Source organism: Anas platyrhynchos, chromosome 2, assembly GCF_047663525.1.
Source record: "Anas platyrhynchos isolate ZD024472 breed Pekin duck chromosome 2, IASCAAS_PekinDuck_T2T, whole genome shotgun sequence".
Classification (NCBI taxonomy): Eukaryota; Metazoa; Chordata; class Aves; order Anseriformes; family Anatidae; genus Anas; species Anas platyrhynchos.
In genome coordinates this window covers 99,913,255-99,937,582 of record NC_092588.1, presented here as the reverse complement: position 1 = coordinate 99,937,582, position 24,328 = coordinate 99,913,255, and the positions used below count along the sequence as shown (strand labels likewise).

General features: G+C 37.7%; 1 protein-coding gene across 7 annotated transcripts in view; it reads right to left on the bottom strand.

Annotated features, from left to right (window-relative positions):
• POU6F2 (POU class 6 homeobox 2) overlaps positions 1-24,328 on the bottom strand; it is a 323,051-nt gene that overhangs the window by 183,207 nt on the left and 115,516 nt on the right. For all 7 annotated transcript variants that reach the window (XR_011806837.1, XM_072033298.1, XM_072033296.1 and 4 more), the window contains 2 exons: positions 7,458-7,549; positions 6,263-6,491 (listed from right to left, as the gene is read on the bottom strand). Coding sequence is in view for 6 of the 7 variants with exons in the window: in XM_072033298.1 (XP_071889399.1) it covers positions 6,263-6,491; positions 7,458-7,549 (321 nt within the window). In the remaining variant the exon portion in view is untranslated. The remainder of the gene's footprint in view (positions 1-6,262; positions 6,492-7,457; positions 7,550-24,328) is intronic.

Below are 24,328 nucleotides of genomic sequence, written 5' to 3'. Positions count from 1 at the left end.
TCACTTCATTATTCCTTGACGATGTTGCTCCATAGCCATTAGTAGTGAAAAAACAGGCATGTTTGAGGTCTATTTTGTGTGGAAGTCAACAACAGAGCATACAAACATTAATACTACTGCATTTTAATGCCTCTGATGTTAGGCTTTTAACTTAAGGGGAAAAAAAATCCAAACAACGAATAGCTAACACACTGTGAGTGATCAATAAACAACTAGTAGCTAATAAAGCCCCAAACCTTTCACATTCCTTCTGTGAAGGCAGCAATTTTCCACTGAACAAGACAAACAATTAACATGGGGCCACATCATTCCCACAGGAGAAGCCTTATATGGTGGCGAAAAACATCACAAATGGAAAATCAGACTATTAAGGCTCTTTCTATACTTCCTTCCAAAGGCACCTTTTGCCTTTTTTCCCAAAAGCAAATGTTAGGCCTCCCAAACAGTGTTTCCTGGGCCAACAGGTGGAGGCACAAAACCTACATACTCCATCTTTAGGGATCTCTCTGCCTGTTACTTCAGTTCCTGTACAGCACAATTTGGAAGGAATGCAGCCGTCAGCCTGAGGAAGCCTCCTCTAGTGGCTGCTAATCCATAGGCACTCTGTGCATAACACACTATGCCTAAGGATGCCCAGATTTCTCCTATTTCTTTCCATGTACTGAGATAGGGAGATTAGCAGTTAACCCCTTCTTTGTATGAGAGAGCTCTTCCCAGTGAATGTGCATTTCTACAGTGGTAGTGGAGGTATATTTGGTTTAAGGGCTTCACTGAAATTAATAGCTAGTGCAGCTCCTTTTCTTGGTTCTTGTCATTCTTGTTCTGGTTATGTTAGTACACTGCAGAAGTACCTGAGAATAAACTATTCCTCTAAGTGAAACATCATTTTGATTATTACTGACATTGGTGCTCATTAAAATACATAAGTGAAACACTGCCTTTCTGTAGACTCTGAAAGCTATTTCATGTTACTTGAAGAGGAATACAAATGAATAGGGACTGCATCACTTTAGTTAAAAGGAGAAAATGTTCTAAAAACCGAAATTTGGACTCTAGATCAGTAAGTGATTGAGGTTTGTAGTCTACTTCTTCTCCGTCTCTTTCTTATTTTTCATCTCTCTCTGATTTCTGATTTTTAAGGTCTGTGTACATGGGGAAATGGAGACAGAGCATGTTTACTTTATCTGCTGCACAATTAATGATACAAATCTACGTTCAGATGAAATAAGATCTAATAAATGTAAACAATACATTTTTCCCTTTTTGTTACCATTATGTCTTTACCCAACATTCATTTTGACGAATCCCCCCCCACACACACACAAAAAAAAAAAACAACACAAAGCTTTTTAAATTTGTTCTACTGTTATCTATGTCTACTGTTACCCATATCAGTATATTTTAATGGCTGTCTTCTAGCTCTTGAGATGTTTAATACATTTCCCCTTCTATCGTATTGCAGCTAAAATACGACCTGCTGCTGTTTAAATAATGTAATTTAATGATTTCACATTTTCAACCATGCAAGGCTTCCTTTCAGCACTGAAGCCTTTCTCTAATGATTTGGGGAGATAGTTTGTTCTCATTTCTTTCAGAACTCAAGATTGAGAAATTCCGATTTGGAAATAAATTATTGACACTCACTTTAGGAACAGTACAAAGTGTAGAGGAAATAAAACACATGAAGCTTCCATGCTATGAGGCTAGAATCTCCAACCTGTTGATTTCTTTTGAGGTTCAAATATCATTCAGGCTCTGCTATGGTGGAAAAGTCGTGACATTGGTATGTGATATAACAATGTGATATTTGGGCCAACCCTTCACAGAGAGATTACCAAATTTATATCCATTCCCAAATTCTTATCCACATAGCCTGTATGGCCAGCAGTGAGCTGGCAAATGACACTTGCACTAGTTCCTTCTCATTTCAAACATATACCCACTAAAAGGATAGCTAAAATAATATTAACTTCTTTAGCTAAAACTTCATTGGCAGTCATGGGAAACTGAGTAAAACAAGAGGACAGTCTGAGAACAACAGCTCTTCAGCACTGGAATACATTCCCATTTCTCGGTGATTTCAACATGGACTCAAGAGGGCTAAAAATACCTTCAGAAAATAAAACAGAACAAACTCAGGCCCCCCCCCCAAGAAAAAAAAGTGTCTTTCTATTCAGATATACAGAAATAATACACTGATCTAGAAAAGGAAGATGAGTTTGAGGAGATAATTCTTTTCCATAAATAACAGCTTCAGGACATTATTGAATACTTTGAGATTAAGCTCTAAAAATAGTCCCTTGGAAAGACCATTGAGAAGTACAAAAGCAACAACAAAACTTAGTGAAAACTGATCTGACAAAGGAGCTGCAGAAATTTAAATTATTTAGCCCAGAAAAAAAATGTTTCCCGAAGTCAGAAAAATGTATTTTGATGAACACCTGATTGGGTGATAAAATGGAAAGCTAGCAGTGTTTTCTGTATTATTCAATACAGGCCAAGAAGCAATGGACTAAAAGCAACAGGCAAAGCAACACATCATCCTATAGGGTGTCTACCTCCCTTCCCACAACCTCTCAATTGCTGTTGTGATACCTCCAGATTTTTGCCTTTTAGAAAAGCACTGCTTTGCTCCAGCTGTAATTCTAGAAATGGTGAGAGCGAAACAGGTTTGTATGTGTCTGGGAATAGGAATAACAACTTTCTTGGATGGTGTTTAATCTCTTACCTTCAGTATTTTTAGTGGATTCCAATAAAAAGTTATGGTTGTTGATTTTATTTGCTTTCATCAAAAGACTGTTCATGGCAAACCAAAGTTCCATAGGTGAATCTGTGGTATGTTCAGAGATTTCTGTTTACTGTAATGCAGATGGCTTTATTTTGCCACCAATCCCCTGGCATTTAAGTAAATTTTATTCTTTGCAAATTCCTTGTGCATATTAAATTTGCTTAATAGTAGCCAATGAAAATGTATTTTTATGTAAGTGTTCACAGCAAGAATTTACACATTGATCTTTCTTCTGTTCATACATATTTGACTTCTTTGATCAGAGAACAGATGGGGTGCAGCAGTGTGTATGACAAATGACACAGTGTAATGAACAGAGAATAATCAAGCACATATCAAGAATAGTTTAAAAAGAAATTTACGATCTAAACCTCTCTTCACTTACAGCAACAAAATTCCTATTGACTTAGTGGTGGATCAGACCCATACAGCAACTCAACAATTTAACAGAAAAAAAAAAAAAAGGAAAAAAAAACTTATTTATAAGTAACTGACAACTGAAGAACAGGTAATTTCACTGAATAAGTCATACTGTAAGAGTAATTTTCATATCATTAATCACTCCATTTTACCAATGTCTTGAATTTTTAAAGGAACTCTTGTTTTCTCTTTTCAAATAGTTAATATATCTATGATTCCTATCACTGAATGTTTTTTCTCTTTCCACAAGTAAGTTATTGTTTCATCCTATCACCCTAAGGTCTCATACTTATCACCCTGAACCAGAGCTGAAAGTCCCTGAGAAGAAAATCAGCTAAATGCATACACAGACAACACAAAATTAAGTGGAATTACACCCATTAAAGCATTCCATTAGATCACAGTTTTTCTGAATTCATGCATCATTCAAAAAGTCTTTAGGGAGCCTTCTCAATTACCTGGCTAGGCTAGTTTGGGATGAAGAGTTTTAGAAGTTTACTGATGAGAGAACAAAACTGGAAAAGAATGTGCTCACAGCAGCTTTGGACACCTATGTTTGACTGCACTGAAAATTTAGGGAAATGAGATGTTACAACAAGAGAAATGAGAAAGGTTAGAAAACAGTATGAAAACATGTCCTTCAGTCATCTATGTTGACACTGTCACTATAAGGTTTGCGACATTAAACTTTTCATGAAAGTTGATGAATATGGTCTGATTTCACACACAGGGCATGAACTACCCAAACTGCCTTGAATAGTATGAATATACCTATAAAAGTGCTGGCTACAAAATGGAACGCACACGCTATTATTTTTCAAATAACCATGAAACATATGGACCAGAAGTCAGTCATTTCAACAGAACTGATGATATCACACAGCTAAAGATATTCTCTAGAATATGCATTCTCACCAAACTCTTACCTTCATTCACACATGCCTTGGGTGGGTAGTGGGCTATATAGGAAGCAAGAAAAGCTTACAACTGTGATTTAGGGCTCCTAAATTCTATATTAACAAAGTTCTTTTATTTCTTTGTGCATGGGTTCCACTTCCAAATAATGAAGGCAACAGTAATTCCTTTTGTCACCTGGATATTGCAAGTGTATATACAAAGTTGTGAGGTGCTTAGAGGAATGGGAGGGGAGGGGAGAGAAGCAGACAAGCAGCAAAGTAGCTAACATAGCTCATGGATGGGGAACTGCAAGCAAGTCCCTATTTGATTCCATGCTTGCATCTACCGTTTCCCTAATAAAGTCAATACTTGAAACAGCAGAGTTGCACCCTCTAGCTAGCAATTACATACCTATAGCTAAACTAAAGAGCAAAGGTTTCCTGGCTTAATCCCTACCGGTTTGGTAATGCAGGGTGAATAAATGACGTAAGAACTGCACGAGCTTATGTTTAGTTATACTACTACATACACAGCAGCCATAACTTGGAGCACTCTGGAGTGAAGGGATACATTTTTATAATGCCTGTTTCTTCATTAAGATTTCATCATCCACCTACGCTAAAAAGCCACTTCCCCTTCACTTTGTTGTATCTGCTTTTACCCGCTCCTGTTCCTGCATTATTTTTTTAATCTTCAGTTCCCTACTTTACATGCACTCTCAAATTTTAAACAAGCAAAATTTGTGCATTAGTGTGTCCTTTTCATCTATGATTTATGAATGACAGGTTCTTTGGTGCAGCTTAATGGTATGAGAGAGACATTATTTTAAACATTAAAGTGAAAACCATTTACAACTATGATAAGAGAGGTCTGTTGACATTAAACTTTAAAACATGCACAAGGTAAAGGCAAGTAACTGCTCCAACAGGTGAGAGTACTGTGCATGTAGTTCATAAGGGAGTTTGTTCAACACATGAGCTGCCTCTCTCTTTGCTGCTTCACAACCTGTAGGATTTGGTGCTTCAAACCATTCATCAAGTAATCAATAGCAACCATAGCATAATAACCTAAAAACTACTTAGGGTGCAGTGTAGAGCATTCATGTAATAAAATTACCATTTTGTCTGTGGTAAACATTTCCTACTACTTATGATAGCAAGAAATAATAAATACATAAATAAAAACAACAACAAAAGCAAATTGAAGGAGCTAAAGTTTTATTTTGATATTTCCTGCCCACACCTCTACTACTTCCACACTGGACAGTCACCTCTTTACCATCCTCTTCCATTAAAGCTGTACAATTCCTTTCACAATATTTTGGCTAATTCTTATCTAACTATATTTGGTTCAGTTCTGTTCAACAGCATCTGCCTTCTGAGAAGCAACCAAGATAATTGGGACTATTAAATAAATACATCTGTATCTCGTAACATATGTGTTTCAATTGAGTACTGTTTCTCACAGCACAGAATGATAGAGGAAAACAGGCATGCAGTGTCTCACAGAACTGCTTTTTCAGTCAGATTTTAGACCATGAGAATACAGCAAATATCTTAGTGTAGGACTGTTGCAATGACGAACTTTTTGCTTCTGTGGTTTGGAGTCATGTAACTCCTCCAAACGGCTTGGATGACAGATGGCAGAACCTTATTGATAAAGCAGATCTCCCACAGAAAATACAAGAATGCATATCCTGGGCAGTAATGGCAGATAACTGAGGAAACTCTGATTTTATAATAAAAGGTTTTAAAAAGTGATTTTCATGCAATACTGTGCTTTTAGTTGCCTTTATTCATTCAGCTACTCTAATCAGCAATGGTGAAATAGAGTACTTGTCTTCATGCTGCTATTTGAAATTTTCAACTGAACTGTGAGTAAAGAACATTGATCATTGATGACAGAAAAGCCTAATGAATCATTCAAGTACTTTACAGTACTGACCTAAAGAAAGTAAGAATCCAGCCTCCACTCCAGTTCTGTAAAAATGCAAATATCCCTTAAGTACCTCTCAAGTATTCAAAACCAATCCAAGCATTAACTTTCAATAAGTATCAAGAGCAACATTTCATCAGATAAAGATATTGCTCTGTTTAAAAGAGACAAAGTGACACAAACAGGCAAAAGACTATTAGAAAAATGCTGAAGATAACTTACCTTGTAGATTTTGCAATGGCAAAGTCATGATGCCTCCTGCTGCAGCTGCTGCTACCAGCCCTTGGATGTTGGTGAGATTCGCTGTAGGTAGAGTTAGGACCAGTCCTTGTTGGCCCCCCAGCTGCCCAGCCATGTTGAAAGGAATAAGGATCGGCTGATTCAGGGCTGGAGTGCCTCCTGGCATCACCCCTGCTACTGCTGAGGCTAACTGTTGCGCTGTCAGTAATGGCTGTAATGAAACACAGACAGCACGCCTATTTTACTGTGCACAGCTCAGTATTATACATTAATACTTCTACTTGGGATCCTTTAATGTTCCGGTACAGACATGCCCTGCCTCCAATATCTTCAAACATATGTTTTCACCAACCCAAAAAGCTTTGACAAACTTGACAGACTGAATCTGTAAGCCTAACTGCCATGTAGCATGATAGCAATTCCAGTTGAATCTAGGCTGGAAAATTCATTACACAGGCACTGAAAATAATTCATGAACACAAGAAGGCCTAACTCAAGTCAGCCTACAAATATCTAGATGCCAACACTTCACAGGTTTTCCCAGTTGTGTGTTGATTGGTAGGAGCTGACTACACTACAGCAATGATTACCAGAAGCTGTGTGGACCAAACAGTATGCAAGACTGTCCTGTGAAGTGGAAGGACATTAAGTATCTTAGAGTATGGTTGAACTTGGAGAAAACTATGAAGCGATATGGAAAATCTTTTAAAAGGTTTAACAGAGTCATGCTATTATGCTTACATTTTGCCATAAAGAAAATAAATATCTGGCATAAAAAATAATGAAATGCCTTTACTAATGCAAGAGCTGTGTGTGACATGCAGAACTGTCAGAGCCAATAAGGTTGCATTAAAATTGCACTAGCTTTTTAATATTAAATCATGACCTGTATTTCAAAAATAACATCTATGAGAAGTTCAAAGATTTTAACCTCCTAAACATGCAAAGCTGCTTGCATTTATTTTGGAAAAACATACAAAAAGCTAACCCTTCCAGACAAATACCTTTTAAAACATACAGAAGATACATATATACATACATGCTCCCTTTTTGTAACACAGAATGCAGCCAAATAGAATCACGTCTTCCACATTATATAGATAAAAGACGATCAATCGCAATTACTCACTTTTCATCAAATTGCATGCCCCGATTAGTTTAAAGGAAAGATACTGACCTGAGGCCCAACAGGAAACGCAGGATGGGACTGACTGGGTTGGTGCTGGTCACCTGGGCTTGTATCAGACAGCACTGTGTTTCCTCTGGCCTCTAGAATTCAAAGAGGAGATTGTCTTTAATACCAAGCCTGAGGACTGGCACATTATCTTTTACTCTGATGTCACATAACATCAAGCTGAAAATGATATGTTAAAGTGCTTTATCAATAACTCAAGCACTCAAATCACTTATCAGCTGCATAAATTATGCTAACATTCATTCAGACCAGCCAACTCATTCAAGGAGATACAAAAATCTGACAGCAGTGAAACTGAAGCTATCATCAACCCAGCTAATGTGAGTTGCATTATACATCAATTTACATACAGTACATGAGCACTCCGTGTGTGTAGGAACTGCATTTTTTACGCTTAGGTGAGCATCAGCCTTTCTAATTTCTGAAAGCAAAAATTATCTGAAAAACAATCAAGTCACATCTACTTTGTATCTTAATAAAGTCTTTTCTGTTGCCACTTACTGAGGCAGAAAAGGCTGTACGATGCACAATAAAAAGGCTGAGAACGAGTATGCTTCCAAATGACAGCTATTCCCCTTGTTTTCAAAATTGTATGTGGGGGAAGAGCAAAATTCTGTGAAACCAAGGCTTTTGAGCATTTATTGAGATGATCAATATCCAACAATTGAACTATATGCTGGGCAATAATGACTTACTAAGCACAGAACAGAGTCCAGCCTTTTTTTTTTGCTGAAGTCTGCAAAACAGATTATAAAAGGACAAGAGAAAGGAAAATGTCCTATCAGTTGCAAGAAAGTACCAAGATGTTTTGAAAATTAAGTCCAAATTGTCCACTTCCTCCAAGTGAAGGACTTACATCAATCTACAAACTTTTTAAGCACTGATGGGAGAGTCAGGCCCACATTTATCTTTGAAGCTGAAAGAATGTGAGTATCAGAAGTAGCTGTAAGACTACCATAGTCTTTTACAAAGAAAATCCTGGCAATGACTTCAGGTTTCCTGGTTAGTTAGGATAGCTTTTGTTCTGTTAATTGTTGTTTTTTTTTGTTTGTTTATTTATTTATTTATTTGATGCATGGTTGAAATCCCATTCTAAGTAAGCCTTAACAAGATGCTCTTTTCCACTGTTTGTCCTATGAATAGCAAGTGCAAGACAATTCAGAACCATTTTATTGGCACGCCATGGTGTGCTAAGGAAAAAAGATACGATTCTGTCATACTTATGAATTTTAAAGAGGGTATTATCAGCTCATTTAAAACAAATTCTTCTGTATATTCTCTAAGGGGACAGACTTATAAATAATGGAAATGTGAAAAAAAATACTTTGGCACATTAAGGTACAAATAAAATTGACTGCTACATATTATTCAATTGACTTCTATCTCTACAGCAAAGTGTCAATCATAACAGCATTTTAGAATAGGATTAAATAATAAGTGTTCAGAGTTATCATGCAAAAATCAGAAAATCTGATTAATTTGTAATATATTTGTGTGGTCTCAAATCAGAAATGGACATTGCTCTGGGAATACTTACAAACATTCTATTGAAATATCTGATTTGGAACTAATAAAAACACACAGACTTGCTGACTTTTATAAAGTGAATTCTATAAAAATATGTTTGGCATTTTCATGACCACTGTGATTTAATAATGAGAATAAGATGACCTACTATAATTGGTAAGCATGCCAACAATTGCATTATAACATGCATAAAGAGACACAGTCACTATACTTTTTGTGTGCAATTTACTCCTCTGAGTTTCTTAAAAGAAACATAACTAGATATACGTGATTCAGTGAAAAACATTTCTTTCAAATGCAGTACAATCCTAGTCCTGCTGCTACCATTAAGACTAAACATAGGGTTTCTTCAGTACAGGCTCCTCCTATACACAATAAGGTGCTATGTTACTAAATGCAATTTTACTTTAGGTAATTTCCACATGATGTTATAGGCTTGGGGTTTTTGTTTATTTTTGTTTTGTGTTTTAATCTTTCCATCACTGCTCATGTATAAAGTGATATTAGATCAAAGATTCAACACCAATGTATATATCACTCCCCATTAAGATCAAGTCTTATAAATCAATTTTGTTTATGCAATTTTAAGGCCTGAGATCTCTCTGTGATTTAGTTAGTATTAAAACAAGCTCTTGATAATCTGTCATGTCATTAAATTGCCCTATGAAAGCTTTGGGAGAAGTGTAAATCTGCAGTCAAATATTTACTAGAATTAGATTTAATTGCAATTACTATATCTTGAGCTCCCAGAAAATAAATAAGAAATTCCAAATGAATACGCCTTTGTTTTCCTATTTTTAACACGGTACTGCCATCCTAAGAATCACTCTTTTCTTTTATCTCTTGTACCCTAAGGATTTTGCAATATTTCATCTCATGAGCTGTATGTTGTACAAGTGGGTTATACAAGATCATAAAGCCAAATTAATTGCACTCCTTTTTTGTATTGCACTAATTGGAATCACTTAGAATTACATTCCTTTCATATAGTCACTCATTGCAGATGATATATCTTTTAATTCTGTTGCTTGAACACTCTGCCTTCTTCTTCTAGCTCACTTCCCATGTGATATGGACATGCCAGTAAAATAGTACACACTTTCATGTGCACAAATGTGGTCTTACATAGCACCCTGTATGAAATTATACATACCATATTCTCAGAATTAAATTCTCACTTTTCCCCATACTTTATGTATTACCCCATAATATACCTCATCTATTCCTCATACACTTAACAAGGTACTTAGTCTCCTCCCAATCTACCTGTTATAACAGTCTTTCAAGAGTCAATATTTTTTTCAAAATATACAGGAAAATCTGCTTGCTGAGCTGGCAGTAAATACGGAAAAGCAGGAATTTCAGGGTTAAGTTCTGCTGCATCACACAGAGTGACAGTATTCGTTCCTTACTGTACACTGTCTTCAGCGAAAAGCATAGGTCAAAGCTCCCAGGAAGGCCAAGTACAGCACAAAACCCCAGTAAAAGGCTACTTTTCCTTTTCTATCTAATAACGTTAATGGGGTGGATTCCTCCGAGTTCAGAAAATCTGTAGAGCCAGGAGAGCTCTGTCACATGCACTATTTCTGATTCACAGACTCATTGCTACTCAACCAGAAAAAAACCCTCGTTAAAACCATTGGCCTAACCTAGCAGTGTGTTTGCCCCCACGCTATTTTCCCCTCAGTTTTCCCACCTTTATTTGGTGGCTCATTACTTCCAGATGCTGGAATGACCTCTTCAGGTAAATTATTCCACTGTGCAAATTCCACTCCTTACTAATAAAAATGAGCTGTCAAAACCTAGCCTAGATTTTCTGGTTGTCCAGATCCAGGCTGTTACCTCCTGCTGGGCTATCCTCCAATGCTGTACAGCTTTCTACCAGCAAGGGGGATCTTGGCAAGGAACAGAGCTGGGGAGCTACCAGCAACACCTCCTCTCCTCTCAAGCAGGTTTTGGAAAGTTGGTTCTCTCATTACACCTGCAATCACACTGGTGCACCTGGGGCAGGGAGACAGCAGAAATGGGGCACCCAATCTGAAAATAGAGGTAATTCTCCTTAACACCATTAGCCTAGGCAGGGAGCTAAAATTTCTCTTATAACTGAGTGCTGCCATCACAGCCCAAGTCCACGCACTTGCTCAGTACTATCATAGGAAGAGACAGGAGTGCTACTGCCATGGTACAGCATGACTGTAGACAAGGCTTTAATATTTAATAAGCAGTATTCATCATATGTGATTCATCATAAATTAATTATAAATTATATAATACATACATTCACCCCTCATCCTGCCAAGAGGCAGAGAGGGCATGACATAATAAAAAATTGAAGTGCACTGTAAACATTGTAAAATAACCCTCTTAAAATAAAATATTATTTAAAATAAAGCTAAGTAAAACAAAGGCAACCTTAGTCTTCCCTTATCAAAAAATAAAATAAAATCCCCAAAAGCAAGCAAAAATCTTGTTCAACAATACAGAGCTTGAAAATGAGAAAACCACAAGAGGAATATGAGAAGAGAAAAAAATTCCACAAAACAAGGCCTCCAAGCCTCGTGTGAAATTACAGCTGTAAATGAACTAGTTATAACGAGGCTTTCCAATTTACTTTGTTTTGTTTCATATGCATCTTCAGCAACCTAACAGGTAATGTAGCTCCATATGTCTTTATCTCACAGTGCCCCCCTCCACGAAGGGGGCTCCAATCCTGCCTTTACAAATGGGCACCTAATGGACTGAGGGACTTGCATCCAGATTCTCAAATCAGCATGGTTTAGGCACCCCTATCTCTTCAGCTGTATTTACATTGTTCAGGAAAGGAGCGTGGATTGGGTCAAAGCACAACATACTTGGAGCACCACTGGCAAGGTGAACCTGTGTGCTTTGCACTGCCCATAACAGAGAAGCACTGCAGGAGATGTGATGGCATGTGTTAAACACCTCCATCTGGTTCTTTCCTCGACCTCTTGGCTCAGATGCAGAAGCGTACTTGTTCCTGCTCCTGTGCCTCCTCTCAAACTCTGCTCCAAGTCCCGCTCAAAGTCAATGCTTGAACCACAGCATGGGGCTAGCCTCAGCAGATGATCTGGACACAACTAACTTCGTGGTCTTCAAGAAGTTAATTCAGCATTAACATGTCTCATCTTTGTACCAGAACCCAGGAGATATTGAGCCATCTCTCTTTAGTGCTCAGGGCTTTAAAAAACAAGCAGAATTAAATTTAATAACGCTAGATTTTCAGTAGTCAAAAGAGTATGTAAATCCTTCTGAAATACACATCTAAGCAAAGATTTTAAATGAATCACTATTAATGAAAAGCATAGTGTTTAAAGCAACCGCTCATATTAAAATCCTTACATACAGTTCCACAGGCTGACAGTAAATTGCTTGTATCTCTCAGTAACTGTAACAATTAGAAATCAAGAGTAGACTTTTTTCTTTCCCAATGAACCTACTCACATTAAAGATACAGCTTTAAGAATGAAATCATGAAAGTGAGCATGTGAGTCTGTAAGAAAAAAGTCTTACATTTTTAAAACCAATAAAGCCACTCTGAGCTTGGGTTTTCATAGCAGCATTTAAATCACAGGTCACATTATCACGAAAAAAATAGGCAACTTCTTAAAATAAATGAAACAGTCTGACTGATAAGATTCAAATTATCAGGTGCTGTGTGGAAGTCCATCATCTCTGATTAAAGTAACTCATCTTTTCCTTAAATGAGCCCTTAATTGTCAGCAATTATACCAGGCACAATCTTGCTGGCAAAATTTAATAGCTGAAAGAAAAAGATGCAGCTGCTAATGAAAAAATGTAACATCCTCTCCAAACAATTCTCACTCTGCCATGAAGCACCATACTGCAGCTCTTAATTTCACTGTTTTTATTTTCCTGCTGCCTCAGAGTTTGGGCATGTAGCAGGAAGCCCTTCCAAATCACCTCATCATTACTAATCAGATTGCTACACAGAATTTCACAAACACGTCCAAATTTTACAATATTTGCAGGAGATAAAATTCAGATTTTATGATGAATTTTGTATTTGTTTTACACTGGTATTATCCTGTGGTTATGAGAGGAGATATTCCTGTAATCTTAGCAAAGAAAACCAAGCACTGAAAGTAAATGAGATTAATGAATCCCTCATTGAAAGGTCTGTATTCAGGCTTGGACTTCTCATATTTAATTTAGTAGCCAGATAGTTGTCTTATTCCAGTCTGTGACCAAGATGTGGCATATAATTCACTCATCTGGATCGTATCAAACTTCTTTCTATATCAAGTTAACCCACAGATCAGTAAGCTATTCACCTTTTCCTGCTGACCTCTACTTCTGAGCTTTTATTTTTAGGAAGTGATTTCAGCCTCACAAAGAAAACCAAACAGGAGACCAAGGCTTGTGCAGAGTTACCAGCAGCACCTGGCAACTCTGAAACCTAGCAATGTTACAACTCTTGGTACCATTATTTTACTGCTGATCATTTTAGTAAGACATCTTTACCTATGTATAAAAATCTTCTAGTTTACCTTTTAAAATGTTTGTAGTGTGATAAGGAAACACCATACTGATCTAGTGTACTGGCATATATGCCAATGCAGTATCTTGTACAGAAAAGCTAAAAATCCTGCCTTTAAAATGGATTGAATTAGACAGCTGAATGAATAGAGCAGATTTGCTTTACTGACTGTATCATTCAGTGCTTAAGTAAGTAAAACCCCACAGTTTTATACTTATCTGAAACTGCCACACAGTTGCTACAGCAAAGCTACCAAAATCACTGCCGAGCTCAGAATCAGTCTGCCAGCAGTGCACAAACCCTTGCCTTTGCCTCCTACCTGGGGATATTTCCTCCTAAAGGATCTTTTCTGGCAAGGTACATAAGGTAGTTGAAATGACTGTGCTCATTACCTATATGCACTGAGCTATGCTTGTATTTACACACCTGCATCTTTCTGGGTAAGAACTGACAACATTAAACCTTCACAACTGTTTATAATGAAAATCAAGCTATTAAAGTGATTCATGATAAAACGAACTTATCATGGGCATCCACCAGTTATGTTTACTACCAAACAAACAAACAAAAATCTACCAAAGACACAAAAATCATGGACAATGCAAAATTCCAGCTCTGCCAACTGCCTCAAATTTTCTTTCACGTCTCTATCTTTTCTCCTTTTTCACTGTCTTTTCTTTTCTTCTTTTTCCTTTCTGCAACTGCAAAAAAATTCCTGTTGGTGCCTATGTGAATATTCTTCCACTTTAGATACTTCATGTCAGAAAAGGAGCGTAGCCACTGCAGAAAAAGTGAAGGAATATAATTGCAAAAGTATGTTCTTTATTCAAAATAGACTCATTCTACTTTTCACCCCCTAAGTACAGTGCATAAAAATCCCTTGTTAATGGTACATACATTTTTTATGAATTGGACCCTTCATATTGAGAGTTCTAGTTGCTTTTCTACTGTATGCATTAGCACAAATATAATCACATTAAGGTCACAAAGACCCTATCAGTTTTCCCTGAATTCATACAACATTTCATACTCACTGTTTGCTGTTAGTGCTGGTGAATGCAATGATGATAAAGGTTACTTACCAGAAGATGGACAGTTGAATGCATTATTATTTCATGTTGGGCAGCTGATCCCTAGCTAAGAAGGGCAGGAGGCTTCTCTAAATTAAACTTCCCTTTCTTTCCATCCCTGCCAGCTTACTAAATGCCAAAGAGCAAGCACATTAAAAAGATCTATTTTGGAAAAACTGCCACAGCTTGCCATCTTTCTATAGCTAACTAACATTTCTGTATGATTTTTACAGCATTTATCTGTGCAGGTGGTTTTGTTCTTGACAGGGTAGGGGGCAAGTTGGGCTTTCTACCAAAAGGACAATTTCCTGACACTCACCCTCCTAATCTGATTTCCCTACCTTCCCCCAAATAAGGCACACTGTGATGGTATCTTATAAGGATATATACATTGATGTTTGCCTGGGAAACCTTGCACAACTTATGTATTATGGGCTTGGCTGCTGGCACTACAGGCTGGTGAACGCCTGGCAATACATGTGGACAGCCTCTAGTGTGCCATTTAGGCATTTGGGGGGAAGAGAAGGGTAGTGTGGCTGACTTCTTTTGTTTTTTAGAGGTTCCTTTAATAGACTTACTTACAAAGGGCAGGGCTGATCTGATCTAATGACAGAAATTTAACTCACAGATTCCAGGGACTGGAAAGAAAAAGCTGTAAAGTGAGGAGGGGATGAGCCTAGTGTCCAATCAAACCTATGAGAGACTGTTTAGGAATTCAAATTGTCTGGTTCAGTGAGTGGGAAATATCCAGTTAAGGAAAGAGATATTCATTTAAACCCAGTAAAAGTACCAGGCACTGACATCTTCTGCAGAGCCAGTGTTCAGTGAAATGCACCCCACAATATATGTAAACTGCTACTGGAGTGTCCTGTCCAGCAAGGATGGTCAAGCAACAGTGGTTTATCACTCTTGCTCCTGAGTTCACTGTCTGGTTTCATCCCTGCGGTGTCTTTAACAATTTCACACACTCTGCTGTGTTCTTTACACAGCCCTGTGGGGCAGCTCCATCAAGTGTCTCATTACAGGTTGTTCAGCTGTTCAGACTTTATTGAGACTCTTGACAGAGCTGTCCCACAGAGCGGCATGCTGCAGGAGTCCAGTCAAGATCTGTGAGGAAACCTTAACAGCAGTAGCAACTCTGTATGCAGGAGACCACGCTCCTAGATCAGGCTAAATTACAAAGCAGCTAAAGTCCACATTATAAACCTATTTAGCTGCACACGTACCTTCAAAAATTCCTAGCTACAAAAATTCAACAGCCCTTCCCCTTTGAAAGTAGCCTGCACTGTCTGATGTCTGCAGCATGTCCTCATGATGTGGCTCAGCAGGGTGGGCCATTATTTCAAATGAAAGTGTGGCTGCCAGTTGCAGAAACTTCTGGTACGCATGCCTCCAGATCATTTTAATCTTGAACTAACTTCTGTCTCTTTGCTATTGTCCGAAATCAACTGTAGTGACTGTTTACAAAGGGCTTTGCCAGGATTTCCCAATACTTTATTTTTTTTTAAAGACTTTTTTTTTTTTTTTTTTTTAATTCTGCTGGCCAGATCTTGCAAGCTATGTCAAGCCTGATTGCCACTAAACCATGTTTAAAACACTCGGCAAGGACTTTTGGTTGTCCTCACTTCCATTCCACTCCTCTTCTGTAGAACAAAATTTAAAAAAAAAACAACACTAAAGAGCTTGTAGTTGGCATACCATCCTGTCTGCCTCCCACATCCAGACAGCTATCTGAGCTACCCTAGACAATGATAGTGAAACCACTAGGATGGTCTTTCACACATTAAAAATACCCTAAATGAAGGACTGAGTGTCTTACAAACATTTTGACGTTGTTCCTGCAATATGTTGCCTTTATGTCAAACTCCTGCTGGATTTCACACATGTTGGATTAGTTCTTTAGGAAGGGTTTGAGAGTACAGCACAGACTAAAAAGCTTTATACATAACAGGCATGTATTCCTGAACAATCATATTGCATGAAAGACCTACTGGTTAGTAACACCTTGTCATGGCAAGACCTCTGTTGTAAGAACATGTCATGCAGGAAGGAAATCAGCAAAAAAAATGCTGCACGACTTAGCTTTGCCAAAATACCAAGTGGCAGGCAACTTGCTTCCAAGAGTTGAGAGAGAGGGCACTGTGATACATCCTAACAGGATTAAACTACATGGAATACACAAACTGTTTCTAATCCACAAGAATGCTTGCATTCATATATATGTGTATGCCTGCCTATATATAGATACTTATTTTTAAACAAGTTAGTTTCTTACATCCTTTTCATTTTTATATTTTTGTTCTGTTTATTTTTTCATCATTACTGTAATTGAAAAATATCTACTGGTAAAAGATGCTATTAATTTAAGTGCATTCATAGTGTTTTATGTCACTAATAGACTTAGGTAACATTATTCTTTTATCCTTTTTACAAAGCATTATTTTATTGTCCTCTAATTTCTAAGATTTTACTTCCACTTAAAGTCAAGCAGAGTGAGGGCTTTGCAGAATTCTATTATATTATTGTCCTGTCGTTATTCTAACTCCATTACACAACAACACAAAACCAGCATCAGCTTCCATTTGTCATATTATTTATTTTGAGGATTATGTCAGATCTCAGACTGTGTACGTGCCTACTAAACATAATTCTGAACTGGGCAAAAAGTAATCACTGATTCCTTCTAAAAACACTTTCAAAGAAAACACTTTTTAAGTATTCTATATTTCTTTAAGAGCTGTACTTTCTGATTTTGTCCCAAATAACCCTTTAGAAAAATTTAGCTATATGTGAAATTAATAAATAAATAAAGTTAATGTTTAAAGGTACATATAGACAAACTTGAACTTTGCCCATATACTCAGATGACCAACATCAGCCAGTCCTGGTGAGGAAGCCCCACAGCTGTGTTCACATGGTGCTCTGCATGTGCTACTTTATGCTGGTATGTATGTGTAGCATCGCTCTAACAGTCACACTGCTTCTAGACAGATGTCTTATGTCTGGCTGCATGCATGAGAGGGCCCTGGGCCCACTTTTCCAACAAGTCATATCCTTTGGCAGCCTACGCATGGCTCAGTGCACGTGATTTGGATTCTCTTTCCGTTCTTAATATTTTCTTTTAGTTTTCCTGCCTTTGTGGATATACAGAGGACAATCAGGGTTGGTTTGAAACAGCTACCACTTTCACCAACCTTTCCTTATAGCTGTCATAACTGAAAATAAATTAATAAATAAATAAGAAATCTGAGAGATAAGGTGCAAATCTGACAAAAGCAAAAATTAGGTTTAATCATCACAGAGTTCCTCTGAGACCTTCACCAGACCTTTTAATCTCTCACTTGGGGAGTATGATTAGTATCTCAGAACTTAGAAAAGTCCTAGATGACAGAAGCTTGTAAAATTAGAGTGGCTGCATTGGCAGGTGTTACCTGCATGCAGCTTCCTCCAGTCACAGACTTTGTATCATCTGACACTGCCCCCCCACTTTTATAGCAAGCACAGTTGATATTGTACAATGTCTGCAAACTGGGGCTCTGCAGTTGCCTTTCCTGCATGCTGAAGGAACCTGCACTCAAGCTCTGTGAGGTAACCATGTCATGTTTGGCACAAAGCTACTCATGTCTCCTTGCATTCTCATATTGGCACAAAAAGCTCCTACTACATCTTGTCTTTCCGTAACATCACAACACATGCTGGCTTATGAAGAATTCCTAGAGGAAATAATATTTGCTTACTATTAACTATATAGTCCCAAGTGAGTTTCTGATCGCAACCAGTTATTCCATTAACAATCTCCCAGACTGCTTCCTTTGTTATTCTGTACGACCTGTTGATGATACAGATAACAATACACCACATAAATTGCACCTCAGCAAGAGACGTCTGGGTTCAAAACTCAACTTAGATTAAAAATAAACAACAAATAACTGTGTCCATACTTATGGTCTTCTCAATTTAACGGTATTCAAAGCGTCTCCAAGGAAAATCCATTCCTTTACCACAATATGTACAGCTGACATTCTTGTTCATAAGACTGGTGTATACAGCAAACAGGATGTAACAGACTTTATTTCAGTCATCAGGCAGCGTACCATTCATATGTGTTGGTGTACTTCAAACGTGTATTGTTATAATAGCACCGTTTTCACTTAATGTTATTCTAATGACTTTCTTCCAAAGAACATCTGTGGACACCACAAATCCCTAAATGGTAACAATGGATAAACATCAGCTTGAGAAATTCAGGGCTATATTATTTATGAAGCTGCAATTCTCCTGTAAATAACCAAGTTGTTAAAATGATATGTATCTATGTAATTGAGTCTTCTGTATACAAATAAATAAGGCTTTATTGCAATGTCAGAAGTTAACAGACCAGTCAATAAAATCAATAACTCACTTTTTCTTGCTTATATATCTAACTTTTCTCCACCTTTCCTATGTCCTCTGTTTGTTCTGGTTACACATTAACACGATGAAGGATATATAGCTCTTATGATATTGCTTAGTAAATGGTGGTCTGAAATAAAATCTTAAGAAACACCGCCTCAGAAATTTAATACTCTCACTATTTACTGTGTACTTTAACATATACCTGTCTTGTATAAATCAGGGAGAAAGAAACTGTCTTGATCTATATATATCAGAGTCTTAGAGATTTTTAATGTGAACGACTACATGAAGGTCTAAGTAAATTAGGCTCATATTGATACGTTTAGCTAAAAGTGCTCCAGGCCTGGATTGCATTATCATATAACCACTGTCAAAATGGCACTGCCAGATTATAACACTGCGCTTACTTATGCCTCTATGGTTAAGGTTGTGTCAACGTTTCCATTACAATCCCCATTTTTCAAATGTTTATAACTTGGCTGTAAAATTTGCTTTGGACTGAAACTTGGTGAACCAGAAGCCAGATCCTACAAATCTTTACTCAAGAAAGTTGACCATTTTATTTCAGTGGGAGCCTTTCCATTAGCTGAGTCCTGCCAGACTATAAGACTATAATCCAAGGTCAAAGTTTATGAGCCTGCTTGTTCTATTTATTTAATTAAAAGAGGATTGGGTCCCTTTAAAAATGTGGGTGCTTTTTTTTTTTTTTTTTTTTTTTAAGATATGGAAGCACTGGAAAGTAATACTTGATTTTGTGATGTGATTAGGTCCGTAACTTGATAATCCCTTGTTTTCAGTACTTAGAAGAAGAAGAAGAAAAATTAACAGCCAAGCTGCTGCAATGTAAAAACTAGCCGTGGGGCATACGCACTAAATTTTGTTCCACTAATTACATTTTGTGGGTTTTCATCTGGGATTTAGCACACCTCCTAAACAGGGTAAAATTGGGATGGCTCCAAATGAGCCATTCTTGTCTATTAGGAATACAAACATGTTCACAAAAGCGATCTTATTATGTATATTCCATATAGGCTCTTCATTCAAAAATATTTTAACAGATGTCATGCTGGATAAATATAATGGCTCATCTGAGGCTTAGAAACACTTTACTCACAGTAGAAACAAATTTGGGCAGCATTTTTCAAATTGAGTTAAGTCCTTAATACACACCCACAGGCTTACTTAGACTTATAGATACAATATCTTTTTCTTTCATCCTCCTTAGCTAGCTGACCACATGATCTGTTATCGATGAAAATGTTTCTGTTCTGATGCTGCTTTCTTGGTTCACTGCTGAAATACGTCCTGACTCTGCATTTTACTTTTGGGTAAGATTACTGTGGAGCACTGTTTGGAAGACAAACATAAGCCCATTTTGCATTGCTCCAGCAGCCTATGGATTCTTAAGCAAAGCACAGGAAGTCCATGATGTACAATAGCATCCTCTGTTTGCAAATTGACCACAGACAGGGTTGTCCAAAACAGCAGTGGGTAGCAACACATGCCTGTGCTTTATTAATCTATGTCCAAAAAAGAAAAAAGAAAAAGAAAGGAAAACACAAACAGGCTACTTTTAAAACAGATACAGAATATAAAACCCTTTGATGAGCAACATAAGATTATGCACTTTGTGATCCCTTTTTGAGTTTCATTTGAAAGACAGACCTGCACTTCTGCTTTCACTGTCTCTGGTACAGAAGAGCCGTGTGTTGCTGTAAGCTGAATTTGGCTTGGTACTGTAAAGGTACCAAGCAAATAACTTCACTCTTGTGAGCAGACACACTGGACTCACTTAAGTATGGGCCACTAGTGATGCTTCTTTACGCTCCTTGGGTAAGACCCCTCTGTGCATAGAGAGACTGGGTGGTACTACTCTCAGAGCTTAGAGAGGTTGCAAGGCTTTACCAGAATTGAAATATTTTCTTTAAGTTTACACGATTTTGTTTGGCACTGAAGAACAAGGCTCTGGCAGCTGCACAGATGCAAGTACATAATTAATAAAGAGGGATATCTGCTGAGTACAGCATGAATATTCCTTGCATGGAAGTTACTTTCTTCCCCATAAGTTTCATTTTGTGTCATATAGTAACAGAGAGACAAATTGTGTCATTAAACTACAGACCTTCTGCTTTCCAGTAAAGTAGGTTACTTTAAAGTACATATGTCTTTCATAAAGTTTGAGAACTTAAACACCGGGTCGTATGATAGTGCATGCACCTGACATACCAACTTGCAAGATCACCTGATGGCTGTGCTGTGACGTGCTGGGGCCAGAGGTTATCACCCCGGGCAGCAAGCAGGGATGCTAGGTTTTCTCAGCAGACCCCGCGCCAGGGCCAAGGTCTCTGAGGCCTGTCCTTGTCTGTGGATATTGAGGAACAGCTAACCTTACATTGTTCTCCAAGGCTTTTCACTGGGGCTGCGCTCATCCACTCTTACAGTGCCAGTTGTAGATCATACTAGCAAGGCTTTTTGTGTGGGACTGATCCAAAGCCTGGTGGTGCCAAGAGAATGGCTTAGGTCAAGTTAAATGAGTTTTGACTAAAACCTAAATAAAGTGACAGATAGGTTATTTGGTTCTGATGGGTTTAAATGGTGGACTGCAGATCTTTAGTATACGAGACAGATACCTTCTTTTTCTGTTGGGTGTGTACAGATCGTATGATGCAGCACTCTGCTAGTTAGACTACACATACCCCTCATAACATACATACACTTAACATCTGACACCTGACATACCTCTTCTACAAAAGAATCAGTCTCAGGCTGTGGTTACATTTCTTGGCTCCCCTTTCCTTCACAGTTTCCTTTTTTTTTCTGTGCTGTTTTCTTCAACTTCAATGAGAATTATTTGACTAAACCCCTGAAACAGTGGCTCCAATAATATCAAAATATGTGGGGTTAATTGCTTATATTTTTAAAGGCCAGGTGGCTCACCAAAAAAACTCTCAAATGCAGTAACGTAAGGCAATTTTAAAACCCATTACTTTCAGAGAATTTATTTGTACTTGGAATAAAAATATTTTGCACTAGAATAGGAATAGGGCAGTCAGTCAGATAAGAGGGGTGACAGATCCTGTCACCAACACAAATGTTTAAACACATCAGAGCTCACTTGAGGCTGCAGGCACCCCACACTTCTCCCTCTCATGCTGGAATGGAAAGTAGAATTTCCCCCTAGCGGGAACAGCTCATCTTCCAAGGATACTTTTCCACAAAGATAAATATTTTCAAACACTGGATCATATTCACACTCTTCTCCTGTAGTTACCAAAGATATAAACATATTAGTATTTCAAAACTACAATATAATGCAATAAGATTCACCATAACAACTTCCACCAGAGAGGACAACTTAAAAGAAAAGCATTGCATTTTCTGTACGAAGCGATATGTAATGACCATTGCCTAGAAATGGATCAATCTGGCTCCAGTGGAGAAGCAGCATAAGCATTCAAAACAGCAATAACTACAAGCTCTGGTGAGGTAGTTTTCTTCCCAATATCATCTCATTTTATCCCCCCAGAGCAAGGTTGAAAGTCATGCTGAAAAAACATCCAAAGAGAGCTTTCTGTCCCTGCCCCCATCCTTGAAATTCTTGATTTTATTAATAATTCTCTACGGGCTACCAATTTCCAGTTGTAACACACTGTACTGAGTCCAATTACAACCACCACAAATCCTATTCTTTTATGGGTTTACAGCTTTGGGGAGATAAAAGCACACTATGGGACAAAATTACATACAGAATTTGTACTTTAAAAGAAAAGTTTTGGATTTGAAATATTTTTTCCATTTAAATTTCATACAATTGGTGGGAATAATGTAGATAATTCATAAGGTTATTGTTGTCTTTCTACTCCTTTAATATACTTTTAAATAATGTATTTTGTTATTTCAAGGGAACACAAGATTTAAGACTGAGTTTTCATATTTGAATACCAGATCCTTGTATCTCACTGAACTGTGTTCCACAAAGAACAAGAATTTTCCACAATATTTCTACTTTACACTTTGACAGACAACTTGATTCCAAACCAATAATTGAATTTAAATAACCCTGATCTTCTCTAATATGCATCACTTTATGGTTGTTCTCAAGGGGTATGCTTGAAAGTTGTAAAAGGTCATGACAGAAGTGCCAAATATCAACATAAATGCCAAAGCCACATTTAGTCAGCTCACAGTCTCCTTGTACCATTGAGGAAAAGAAAAGAAACCACAGCAAAACTCACAGTTTCACTGAATTTAGGAGCTGACTTTTTGTGTGTTTGTGTTAAAAAATAAAAAAGAATGAAAAAGAAATCATAATACTAGAAATGCATGGAAGCTGGATTTTTGCTACTGATCACACAGTAACAAGCATAGGGAAGCACCAAGTGGGGGTTGTTTCTAACAATTTTTGTTTGTCAACTCCCAAACCTTTTCCAGAGCAGGTGCAGAGTCATTCAAACAATCTCAGTCTAAATAAAATAACTTGTTTTTTCACCAATCCCCAAGTCCAAGAACCAGAGACTAAAAACTCCTTCCTACATCCTCTGGGAAATTCATAGGTTTGGGGTCCATTCATTTTCTGGAACTCATTTGATAGCTTTTATCGGTTTTGCAACACAGAATTACAGAGCATTTTTACTGTAACACCAGGGAATGACAAGGAATTATTATTTGCCTTTAATAAATGACAAGAAGTACTAATGAAGAGATAATGGCAGTTGATTGTATTATTAGCATGAAAACTTTTTTCTCTGTTTACTGTGGGGGTCAATTTCCCAGAGCTAACAAAGTCCAGGAGGAATGAGCTCACATCCCAAACTGAGCAGTCAAATGTGCCCCACAGTCATAAGTTTTGAAATGAACTCACTTATCTGGCAGACTTGTAGAGTCTTCCATACTCCACACACTACAGCAAAAGCTGACACATGGCAATGCACTGAAAGTGGCAGTCCCCATCTTTCCAAGTAACAAGGACTGTTTCTGACAGTCCAACTCCATAGTTAATTTTGTATCAAACTCCCATCCTCTGCAGAGTGCACAGCAGTAGCAAACACTGAACAAAGGAAGATACCCAAGCACCTCCTACAATGAGGATTTAAAATAGTCTGCCCCTCATCCAGCAGGATTGTGGCAACACTCCCAGGTGGATGTTGGAGCTCCTTGGATCCCATCACCACCATATTAAGTACAATTCAGTAGTGCAAAACGCTTAGGCCTTACAACCGTCTCCTAGGTTCAACAGTTTTTACAACCATTTTGCAGCCAATTTGCCCCAGTTCTTTGTCTTCAGTTTTCTCTACCACATTTCAGCTAGTCCCACAGTGTCACCAGTTAACCCTCTACTTTCT